The following is a 12,477-nucleotide window of genomic DNA, read 5'->3' as shown; positions in this document are numbered from 1 at the left end:
CCATAAAATTGCCAGTCCTTTCCCCCAAGTTAAGGAAGTGGCCATGTTAGGTTTAATTAAACACGGCAACTATTTGTACCTGTCCCTGGGTTCTCGACTCATAAAAGGATTTAGTTTCAACCTTGCTGTCGGAGTTCTTTGGGAGTTTCATGTAAAACCATTAAGGCTCCTCATTGGGCAGTGCCAGGCTTGGGCTTCAGCGGCAGGCTGCAACTGCCTTGAGATCATGACACTTCAGCAGCCAGGCTACAGGTGCCTAGAAGGCAGGTCGCAAAGCCCAGAAGGCAGAACTCTGAAATACACAAGTCCACCTTGTTTGGTGTGGAAGTTCCTGAAATCGCCCCTAGGGTTAGGAAGCAGAGGGAGGAGAATCAGGTACCTTCTCCCCTTTCCCAGTTTTGCTGGAGTTCTTCGCACTTTTGCTCCTGGGAAGGTCTCTGTTATCCCTATCCTAGGCATCACCATCCTTCAAAGGGGAAGGAGGCGGGGAAATTCTGCTAATAGATGCATCCGCACAAAGCAGCACGTTTTCCCTGCAAAGCCCTGGAGAGGAGGAAGAATCAGCTCTCAGCATTTGGCTGATATTCAAGGGCACATCAATCAGCGCTCCAGGAAGCTTTGGGTCAGAACAAGCCTATTCGAACTTGAAACGAATGAAGGGGACAGTGCGGGTCACTGACTGTGGGCCGGAGGCGGTGCGGGCCACACTCCCTGAGAGACGCGGAGGCGCTGGAGCAGAGAGTTAGGAAACGTAACCCTGGCGACCCCCAAAAGCCCCCGCCTCCCCGGCTCCTGCTCCACCTGCCTGCCGAGCGTTCTGAGCCTCCAACGCAGGCGATGACCAGCCCCGCGCCCTTAGTGGCCTCCATCAGCCACCAAATGGTTGCTCTGCAGACCCTGCAGCTGCTGCAGCAGGAGTGGGGCTTGGGGGACGGTCCGGGAGCCCCCGGGAGCCCGCGAGACCTGGACCACGTGCCCACCGCCGCACCCCGTCGCTCAGGTCCAATCCGGGGCCTGCCGCGGCCAGGACGAGAGGAAGGGGGCAGAGGAGTGGGGGCCAGGAATGGGGGTGCCGAGGAGCTGGCATGCTTCTCCGAGGTGGAGGGGGTGCGAGGCGCCGAGGGCGGTGCGGAGCTGCTGCCCTTCCCTCGGGACCGCGGGCCCTGCACCCTGGCGCACATGGCGATGCGCAGCGCGCTGGCCCGTGTGGTGGACTCGACCTCGGAGCTGGTCAGCGTAGAGCAGACGCTGCTGGGGCCCCTCCAGCAGGAGCGATCTTTTCCCATCCACCTGAAGGTGAGTCCAGCCGCCTCCCCCTTGGGCACTCAGGGCGGGGCTGCAGGGCCAGGATGGAAATGGGGTGGGGCCGCGGGAGCCCTAGCGGGGCTGCCCACTGCAGTTCAGCCCCGGAGGAGAGAGAGGAGGAGGGGCAACAGTCTGGGGACTCAGGAGCTGGGGCCTGGAGCTGGAGACCTGCCTGGGGCCTGCCTGATTGCAGAACCGGACACAGGGGAGGCCTTGCCAAAACGTTTCTTTGAAACTACTTCCTTTCACATAAATCAGCTTCCTGCTCTAGCTGAAGGCCTTTTCCACATGTGCAACTTCTAGGGATGGAGGGCAGCTCCCCTACCCTCTTTCCAAACAAATAACCTTTCCTTCAGAGCCTTAAATATACTTAAGTCATCTTTGCCTTTTGCATGATGAAATCATCTACGTTTATTTAAAGTTCCTTCACTCTCATGAATCACAATTCTTTTTGCCTAAATCTAGTTCCCTAAAGAGCGCAGAGGCCTTACAGAGTCAACCTAAATTCTCATAAAGTCAGGTGAAGGCAGGGTGGAGGCCAGGTGTTGAAGTATGAATACTAAGAGGAACTCCTGCTAAGTCATCCAGCTCCTATTCAGAAGACACAGTTTCCTCTTGTACTAAATGTTGCTAACCAATTTAGTGGGTGGGGCCATGGAAGTGGGAGATCTGAGGTCTCGTCTTGGCCTTGCCATTGACCAATGTAACTGGTTTAAGGTCACAAATCTTTTTGAGACCTCCTGGCTTTTACGTTCTGACCAGAAACATTGCTGCATTAATCCATTCTAGAGAAGGAAGTTGGGAAGGGTGTTAGGGAAGGGTTGAGCACTCCTCAAGAGTTGCTGTTCTTGCTGTACAAACCAAGGTTCAGAAAAATTACTCCATATTAAGTTGCATTATACACTATAAAAGGTGCATTTAAAAACCAGACATAATAGATCATATTATGCACCCAAATAAGTATTGTTTCTTTACCCCAGGGTTTCTGTGCACATTGACATTTTGTGCTGGGCAATTTTTTGTTGTATTGTAGGATGCTTTGTGGCATCCCTGGCCTTGGGCCATTGGATGCTGGCCAGTATATTGCGACCCCAAGTTGATACAATCAGAAATGTCTTCAGACATTGACAAATGGGGGTGATGGTGGAGCCAGAAGCCAAGACTGAGACCACATCCAGGTGAGAAGCATTTCTGCAGTCACCTTAGGAAGTTGAAAAATGAAACTGCATTTTCCCAGTGACCTCCAGGGTAGGTTGAATTTTGTTATTGTTGCTGCCAAGACACTTAAAAGCCCTGTCCATGAAGCTATGGCACATCACTGATTGTAAATTACATCCTAATTTCATGGGATTTTTTAAAAATGTGAGAAAATGTGCATCCCAGAATTGATGAAATATCAAGTTATCTGCAATTGGGAGCATATACAGCACATAGATTCATTCACAAAAGGAGGGTGAATGAACAGTTTTTCTTCAGGTGAACACAGCAGGCTTCTTGGAAGAAGCAACTTCTTAAAAAAATGTTTGTTTGTTCTCCAGATATTAAAGGGAAGACATTTCAGAACTGTGTGATCTAAGGTCAAGGAGCATTGAAATAGCCTGGGGCTCTGGGTCAATTGTAATTTGTTCAGTATGGCAGAAGGCAAAAAATGGCTGGAGACTTAAGTGTGGGCCAGATGAGGAAAGGCTTGAATGGCATGCTGAGAACCTTGGATTCTCATGCAAGCTCAGAGTAGATAAACCACAGAAGCCCAGATAAATCACAGAAAGCGGGGTTTCAGTTCGAGTCAGACCATTGCCTGAGGGCCTGACTCAATTCCTTGGCAAAGGAAACCCCATGATCTCTGCCATGGAGACGGTTTCCTAATAATCATTATAGCTGAAACTATACCATTAGAGCTTAAAGTAGCAGTCTCTTATATTTGGTGATCCCTTTAACCAGTTCTAATTGACTCTTGGTCTTAAACACTTTCTACCCTTCTTCAGGCTTTCTTCATCTAAATCTCAACCTCTCACTTCTTTTGTTAGAAAATTGAGCCCATCTGACACAAATTGTCTTCCTCCTTCCCAACAGTTGCATTTCCATTCATATTTATTCTTGAAATGAATAAATAAATAAACACCCCTTCCCCCATGTGCACTTTTTCTCCTAAGCAGGGGAGCAAATCTTTCTCGTCCTGCAGACACTTTTCTATCAGTCCTTTCCTCTCTCTTTATACAGTAGTCTTCCTTTATCCTTGGAAGATGTGTTTCAAGATCCCCAATGAATAGGTGAGGATATTACCAAACCCTCTACAGTGGTACCTCAGTTCAACCATTTCAGTTGCAACCAGAATCATGGAATGAATCCTTCGACCAGAGTTGTGGAAAGAATTAAATTTTTGAACTGAGGTACCACTGTATATACTGTTTATTCTTATGAATACTTACCTATGATAGGATTTAGCTTATAAATTAGGCACTGTAAGAGATTAATAAATACTAACAATAAAATAGACAAGTATAACAATATACTCTAATAAAATTTACATGAATGTGGTCTCTGTCTCTCTCTCAAAATATCTAGTTGTGGTGTACTCACCCTTCTTACGATGATGTGAAGTGATTCACAGCCTGTATGATGAGAGGAGGCAAGATGAATGATGTAGGCATTGTGATGTTGTATTTTGTTACTAGAGAAAGGTTTTTTGAACACAAGCACTACCTTACTTTGACAGCCAGTCTGATAACCAAGATGGCTCCTCAGTGACTAGCAGGGGGGCATGAGATGTGCAGCATGAGCCACTGGACAGGGAAGTAATTCATGTCCTGGACGAGATGGAGTTGACAGTGCAAGATTTTATCATATTACTCAGAACCATGCACAGTTTAAAACTTATGAATTGTTTATTTCTGGAGTTTTCCATTTAATATCTTCAGACCATGGTTGAACACAAGTAAATGGAAGTGGGAAAAGTGTAAGGGAGCACTACTATATTTTCTACGATTTCTCTCAGTCCATAAAAAGGTTCAAAGCTTTCTTTACCCACTCATCACTTTCAGTTATGGTCCTTTCCTTTTTTGTCCTGCACAAGCTTTACAGACTTCTGGATGTGTTGCTGGCACATTCAGAAGAGTCTAGAGTGCTCATTAGCAACAGGGATCCTCAGCAACTCTGCTGCTGGAGTCTGCTGTCCACCTGCAGTGTAATGATGCATTTCAGGGCTGCTGAGAACAACCAGTGCTTTCAATAGGGAGAGAAGGGCCTGGGATTTAGCTCAGTGGTTCAGCTGCCTGCCTCGCAAGCACAAGGTCACGCGTTTGATCCCCAGGTACCAAACCAAACCAAACAACAAAAAAGTGTGTGTGGCGGGGGGAGAAGCAGGGAGAAGCCAGCATCTGTGAATCTATGTGGTGTGCTGTTCGGGGGAAAGGTAGTATCTCCATTTGGCTTATAAATTAATGATTATGAAGTACATAGACTTGAGAAGCCCAGCTTTCTCTGGGCTGGTTATGCAGACTTAGCTTCATTAATATTAATGTTAATTAAAATGATTTGGAAGGGTGTTTTATATAGTTTATATTAAGAACATGCAAATTGGTTTTCTACAAGAAAAAGGTTTCAGGAGGAAGTCTGCTCATGGAAATAACACTTGCGTATCACTTAGAAGCACGTGGAAACCTCTCTAACATCTGGTCTCTTTGGTAGTGTTACTACAGAGGGTAGGAGGGAATTTATTTGAACTAGAATTTATGGCCTAATGCAAGCAATAAGGATCCTGCAGTGGAGCCAACACAGTGTAGCAATCTAGTTCCAATATTCATTCCAAACCTGCTCTGTCTTTTCCTTCCGCAGGCAAGTTGCTTAGCTTCTAGTGGTTCAGTCTCCTCATTTGTAAAGTGGGGATGGTGGTACCTAAACTAAAGAGTTGCTGAGATAATGCACAGAAAATCTTAGCTAGGCTTCCTATAAGTAAGTATCCATATATTTAAGCTATTATCATTATTATTATTGCTATTAACAGGTCATTGCCTCATGAATTCTATTTTTTTGTTAAAATCTTTTATTGGTACATTGTAGGTATACAACACAATTACATTTCTCATTGGGAATTGTACCTTTACATAATGCATCTTGGTTCTTATTTTTTCCCCATTCCTAACCCTCCCTTCACCCCCTCCACCCTTCCCTATTTACAAAGACTTTATTTCCATTTTTTTCCATTTCTCAGCATTTTTCCTTTCCCTTCTTTCCTTTCCCCTGCCCCTCCCACTACCTCTACCCCTTTGGACCTTTTCTTCCTATTTTGCATTATCGATTATTCATTCTAATCATTGGTACATTTTAGGTATACAATATAATGACATTCATCATTGGAAATTTGCACCTTTACATAGTCTCTCTTGGTTCTTCTTTTTCACCCTTGCCCAGCCCTCCCTTCAACCCCTCCATTCCTCCCTATTTACACAGATTTTGTTCCTATTTTTCCATTTCCTCATATTAATCCCATTCCCTTCTATTCTTTCCCCTAGCCCTCCCACTTCCTTCCCCTTTGCCCCTTTTCTTCCTATTTCACATTACCTATTATACATTTTAGTCCTTATTTACACTTTCAGTTTCTCACACCAGAGAAACTGTTTGGTATTTATACATGTGTGTCCTATTTATTTCACTTAAGGGTATCACCTCAATGTGCATCCACTTAGCTATAAATGTCTCTAATTTCTCATTTTTTATGGCTGAGTAGTACTCCATTTTATTAAAAAACCACATTTTCTTTATCCAGTGTCCAGTTGATGGGCATTTGGGCTGTTTCCAAGTTTGAGCTATCACAAACTGTACTGCTATGAACATGGGCACACATATATCACTGTGGTATGATTCTTTTAATTCTTTGGGTAACATCTCCAGCAGTGCAATAGTGGGGTCAAATGGGGCTTCCAGTCCTAGTTCTTTGAGGTATCTCCATACTGATTTCCACAGTGGGTGCACCGGTCTACACGCCCATAAGCAGTGGAGAAGGGTTCCTCTTTCCCCACAGCCCCACCAGCATTTGTTATTGGTTGATTTCATGATAGCAGCTATTCTTTTTGGAGTGAGGTGGAATCTCAGCATTGTTTTCATTTCCATCTCTCAAATGACCAGTGATGTTGAACATTTTTTCATGTATTTATTTGCTATTTCTACTTCTTTGTCTGAGAAATGTCTGTTCATTTCAGATGCCCATTTTTGGACTGGGTCTTTTAATTTGGGAGGTCTGATCTTTTTAAGTTCTTTATAGATTCGAGATAGTAGACCTTTGTCTGAGGAAAAGCAGGTGAAGATTTTTTCCCATATTGTAGGTTCTCTTTTCACACTGCTGGTGGTTTCTCTTGCTGTGCAGAAGCCTTTTAATAAGAAGAGATCCCACTTGTTGATTGCTTGTGCTAGTTCACGGGCAACTGAGGTTTTGTTCATAAAATCCTTTCCTACACCGATGTCTTCAAGAGTTCTACCTAACCTCTGTTCCAACTGGTTCAGAGTTTTGATTTTAATATTTAGATCTTTAATCCATTTTGATTTTAGTTTAGTGCATGGCGAGAGATATAGGTCTAGTTTTAATCTTTGGCAAGTTGAAGCCCAATTTTTGCAGCACCATTTATTAAAGAGGCTATCTTTCCTCCAGTGAGGGTATTTGGCTCCTTTATCGAAGATGAGATGGCTGAGTGTGTCTGGCATTGTTTCTGCATCTTCTAATCTGTTCCACTGGTCCTCAGGTCTGTTTCTTTGCCAGTACCATGCTGTTTTTATCACAGTAGCTTTGTAGTAGAGTTGCAGGTTGGGGATTGTGATACCCCCTGCCATGTCTCTGTTACCTAGAATTTCTTTTGCTATTCTGGGTCTCTTCTTGTTCCAAAGGAATTTTTGGATTGTTTTCTTGAGGTCTATGAAGTATGCTGCTGGGATCTCAATTGGAATTGCATTAAATTTCTATAGCAGTTTTGGAAGTATGGCCATTTTCACTATATTAATCCTTCCTACCCAGGAGCAGGGGATGTCTGTCCATTTTCTAATATCATCTTCAATCTCTCTTTTCAGAGTGCTATAGTTTTCAGAGAAGAGGTCTTTGATTTCTTTTGTTAGGTTGATTCCTAGGTATTTCAGTTTTTTGGATGCTATTGTGAAAGGAATTATTTGCCCTATTTCTCTCTCAGTGAGTCTGTCATTGGTGTAGAGGAAATCTATTGATTTTTGTGTGTTGACCTTGTAACCAGCTACTTGACTGAATTTGGTAATTAAGTCTAGAAGACTTTTGGTGGAGTTCTTGGGGTCTTCTATATAGAGTATCATGTCATCTGCCAATAATGACAATTTGACTTCTTCATTACCTATCTTTATTCCTTCTATTTCTTTCTCTTGTCTAATTGGCATGGCTAATGTTTCCAGAACTCTATTGAACAAGAGTGGTGATAGTGGACATCCTTGTCTTGTTCTTGATTTTAGTGTGAAGGATTTCAGTTTTTGAGCATTTAGTATGATATTGGCTGTTGGTTTTTCATAGATGGCTTCTATCAGTTTGAGGTAGAGACCATCTATTCCAGTTTTTTGTAGGGTTTTTATCATAAATGCATGTTGGATTTTGTCAAGTGCTTTTTCTGCATCTATGGAGATCATCATATGGTTTTTGTCCTTGGCTCTATTGATATAGTGTATTACATTGATTGATTTGCGTATGTTGAACCATCTCTGCATCCCTTGGATGAATCCCACTTGATCAGGGTGTATGATCTTCTTGATGATCTTCTGAATTCTATTTGCCATTATCTTATTAAGGATTTTTGCATCTATGTTCATTAGTGAAATTGGCCTATGGTTCTCCTTTTAGGTTGGGTCTTTCTCTGCTTTGGGGATCAAGGTGATGCTTGCTTCCAGGAATGAATTTGGGAGTATTGCTTCCCTTTCAATTTCATTGAAGAGTTTAAACAGTAGTGGCAGCAGTTCCTCTCTAAATGTCTTGTAGAATTCAGCAGTGAAGCCGTCAGGGCCCAGGCTTTTCTTAGTTGATAAGTTTTTAATTACATTTTCAATTTCATTGGTTGATATTGGGTTGTTCAGAAATTTTAGGTCTTCTTCGTTCAACTTTTCGTATGTATCTAGGAATTTGTCCATTTCTTCTGTGTTGTCCCTCTTATTGACATATAGGTTCTGGAAGTAGGTATTGATGATCCTCTGGATTTCTGCTCGGTCTGTTGTAATTTTACCCTTGTCATTCTTAATTGCATGGATTTTGGCCTTTTCTTTCCTTTTTCTGATAAGGTTGCCTAAGGGTTTGTCAATTTTGTTGATTATTTCAAAGAACCAACTCTTGGCTTCATTGATTTTTTGTATCATTCTCTTAGTCTCCATTGCATTGATTTCTGCTCTGATCTTTATATTTTCCTCCCTTGTATGAGCTTTGGGGTTGTCCTGCTTTCCTTTTTCTAGAAGCTTGAGGTGCAGCATCAGGTTATTTAATTGGACTCCTTCTGTTTTCCTAATATGCGTATTCGCTGCTATGAATTTCCCTCGTAAGACTGCTTTCATTGTGTCCCATAGATTCCGATATGTTGTATTGTCATTGTCATTTAATTGAAGGAACTGTCTGATTTCTTCTTTAATTTCCTGTGTGACCCATTGGTTATTCAGAAGTGTGTTGTTCAATTTCCATGTGTTTATGAAATTTTTTGAGTTTCTTTTGCTATGGATCCCCAATTTCAGTGCACTATGGTCTGATAATATACAGGGGATAACTTCAATTCCTTTGCACTTACTTAAACATGTTCTATGTGTGAGTATGTGGTCTATTTTTGGAGAATGACCCATGTGCAGCTGAGAAGAATGTTTATTCTGATTTTGTGGGGTGGAAAGCTCTATAAACATCTGTTAAGTTCATTTGTTCAAGAGTTTCATTGAGTTCTAGTATTTCATTACTTATTTTTAGTCTAGTTGATCTATCTATTTGTGACAGTGGGGTGTTGAGGTCCCCCACTACGATTGTATTAGGGCATATTTGACTTTTCATGTCTGTTAGTATGTGTTTTTTTTTTTTCTTTTGGTGCTGGCGATTGAAATCAGGTCCTTGCGCTTGCACGGCAGGTGGTACAACCACTGAGCTAAATCCTGGGCCCTGTATGTGTTTTATATAGTTGGTCGCACTAGTGTTTGGTGCATAGATATTTATGATTGTCATCTCTTCCTCTTGGATTTTCCCTTTACAAGGATTTAGTGTCCTTCTTCATCTCTCTTAATCAGCGTTGGTTTGAAATCTACTTGATCAGCAAAGAGGATAGCTACTTCTGCTTTTGTTAGGGTTCCTGTCACATGGAGTATTGTTTTCTACCCTTTAACTTTCAGTCTATGAGTTTCCTTTTGAATTAAGTGTGTTTCTTGTGTGTAGCATATTGTTGGATTTTGTTTCTTGACCCATTCTGCCAGTCTGTTTCTTTTCATTGGTGAATTGAGACCATTAACATTGATGGTTATAACTGAAACATATTCACTTGTCATTGCCATGATTTTTTCTTATTGTTGGGTTCTCCCCCTCTACATTTAATTTCTTGTTATGCCAGATGGGTTCATTCTGCTTTGCTTACTGGGGTTGTGATCCTCATTGTCTGTTCCTAGGATAGTGTGTAAAATTTTTTGGAGTGCTGGTTTGGTTTTCATGAAGTTCCTAAGGTGCTCTTTGTCATGAAAGTCTCTTATTTCTCCATCAATTTTGAAAGATAGTTTTGTAGGGTACATCAATCTGGGTTGGAGGCTGTTTTCTTTTAGGGCTTGGAATATGTCACTCCAAGCTCTTCTTGCCTTGATGGTTTGTGTTGAGAAGTCAGCTGTGATTCTGATGGGCTTTCCTTTGTGTGTGATTTGTTTCTTTTCTCTAACTGCTTGTAGAACTTTGTTCTTCTGTTGAGTTTCTCAAATCTTAACACTTATATGCCTATGTGTAGATTTTTTTTGATGAAGGCTATTTGGAGTCCTATATGCCTCACTTATCTGTATATCAAGTTCTTTTCCCCTGGTTGGGAAGTTTTCTGCCATCACTTCTGTGAACAGTTTTTTTATGTCATCTGCACTCTCTCCTGTTTCTTCATTGACTCCAATCAGTCTTATGTTATTCTTCTTTGCATTATCTAGCAGCTGCTGGATTGATTTCTCATGTTCCCTTATAATTTTGAAGCAGTTTTTCTTTTCCTGGTCACTAATTGCAATCTTATCTTCTTTATCTGACATTCTGTCCTCACATTGGCTCATTCTGCTGTGTCGACTTTCAATGGAGTTTTTCATATCCTGGAAATCTATTTGCATCTGTTTTATGGATTCCATTTGTTTATTATGTTGGGATTCCATCATATTCCTCAGCTCCTCTCTAGATTTATTAATCCTGTCTTGCACTAGCAGCACAACCTCTCCTGTTATCTGAGAAATTATTTCTGATTTCATTTTTTCCAGATCCTCTTTTTTTGCCAGTTCAGTGTATCCAGGTGGTTGAGTATCAGAATGTTCCATCTCATTTCCCTTTGGGGTTGCTGTAGGTGATCTGGAAGTCTGGTTTTGAGACTTATTTGCACTTTTTCTCATTTTGTTTGGGGGGGCAGGGGGGTGCTGTTGGCACCCATGAGGATCACCTCCTCTGAGGTAGGAGAGGTGGGACAGGGGCCGGGAGTGGTGGTAGGGATGGTGGCCTGGAAGCCCTTTCCTCTGGGCTGGGAGCAGTGGGAGGGCTGTTGGCCAGGAAGCCCCTTCCTCTGGACCAAGAGCAGTGGGATGGCAGCTCAGAAGCCCCTACCTCTGTGCTGGGAATGGCGGGACTCAGTACCGTGGTCTGGTGGTCTGCTGTCCTCTTTGTAGTGTCTTTGTAGTGTGGAACCAGGTGGCTGTACAGAAGACTCGGCGGGGGGGGGGGCAGTGTCCAGCAGATTGGTGCCGGAGTGCGGGCTGATTTGGCGTGTTCCTCTCACCTCACGACCTCGGTAGGGCGTCCGCAGACCTGCCTGTCTGCAGCGGGCCAATTCGATGTTGCCTCATGAATTCTTATTATTTTTTCAGTTCCATTCTTTATTCTGATTAATTCTAAGAAGTCTGTTTCCTTTTTCTGGGGATTTTCGTAAAATGTGAGTTAAGATTACCAAAAGAGACTTCAAGAAGCTTCTCCAAACAGTGATTAGTCTTTGGCCCAATGATTGACTTTATGTGTCATTGTTGAATAACTCACTAAACAAACCACTTGATGGCAAAGGATGTGAAATTTTCACATGTGAAAGTAGAGATACCCACAGCACAGTAGAAACTGACATTTTAATAGTACTTTACTCTTTAATTTAAAATTTCAACACAATACTCTTTTTGAACATTTACAAATACCAAACACATGCATAAAAACATGAAATAAATTTCTTCATGGTGGACAAAAAATGCTTAACGGTACTGACTCTTGATTAATTTAGGCATAAATTAAGTATCAAATAGCTTGGGAAATATTTATTAGAGATGGAAACTGAGACTTAGAAGAATTGAGGACCTTGCAGTTAGGATGTGATGAGACTTATCTGACTCCTTCTTCTACCTCACATGTCAGGTCCCAGGGTCTTATAAATATTCTGCTGAAATAATATAATGAGAGTACATGGTAGACAGGCCACGGGTCCACATGCTGTGCACTGTATGTTGCTCCCACTGTGATAGTTGCATCATAAACTGGGTGTATTAGCTCAGCTGCTATAATGAAACATCATATATTAAGTGGCTTAGACAACAGGTATTTATTTTATTATTGTTCCAGAGGCTAGAAGTTCAGGATCAAAGTGCTGACAAATTTGGTTTCTCATAAGGGCTTCCTTCTGGTTTATACATAGCCACTGTTCCTGTCTTCACATGGCCTTTCATTGGTCCTATGCAGAGAGAGAGAAAGAGAGAGAGACAGAGAGAGAGAGAGAGAGAGAGAGCAAGCTCACTAGTATCCCCTCTTATACAAGATTAGAGTCCAGCATAGAATCTCTTTTCTACTTATCTTCCTAAAGGCCCTATCTCCAAAGATAGTGACATGTGGGATTACAGCTTCAACACAGGAACTGCAGAACTGGCTGGACACAATTCAAATAAGACTAGGTGATCTATATGCCTCCTTCTGTGATGCTCACCTTACATGGTAACAAAAAGCACTAGGTAAACTCA

The 12,477-nt window shown here is 42.2% G+C and overlaps 1 protein-coding gene across 5 annotated transcripts in view; it reads left to right on the top strand.

Moving 5' to 3' along the window:
- The first annotated feature begins 333 nt into the window (after positions 1–333).
- Dleu7 (deleted in lymphocytic leukemia 7) overlaps positions 334–12,477 on the top strand; it is a 31,733-nt gene continuing 19,589 nt past the window's right edge. For 2 of the 5 annotated variants that reach the window (XM_004844144.3, XM_021257820.2), the window contains exons 1-2: positions 376–1,296; positions 2,339–2,483. In XM_004844144.3, the coding sequence (XP_004844201.1) occupies positions 838–1,296; positions 2,339–2,446 (567 nt within the window). In that variant the 5' untranslated portion in view covers positions 376–837 and the 3' untranslated portion in view covers positions 2,447–2,483. Of the gene's footprint in view, positions 1,297–2,338; positions 2,484–12,477 lie in introns of all 5 variants that reach the window. The other 3 variants (XM_021257817.2, XM_021257819.2, XR_002394644.2) reach the window with 3 other exon arrangements.

The sequence above is a fragment of the Heterocephalus glaber genome, unplaced genomic scaffold, assembly GCF_053883595.1.
Source record: "Heterocephalus glaber isolate CG9 unplaced genomic scaffold, H.glaber_assembly_v1.0 deba00001666, whole genome shotgun sequence".
NCBI classification, from domain to species: domain Eukaryota; kingdom Metazoa; phylum Chordata; class Mammalia; order Rodentia; family Bathyergidae; genus Heterocephalus; species Heterocephalus glaber.
This window is presented reverse-complemented; position numbering and strand designations above follow the sequence as displayed.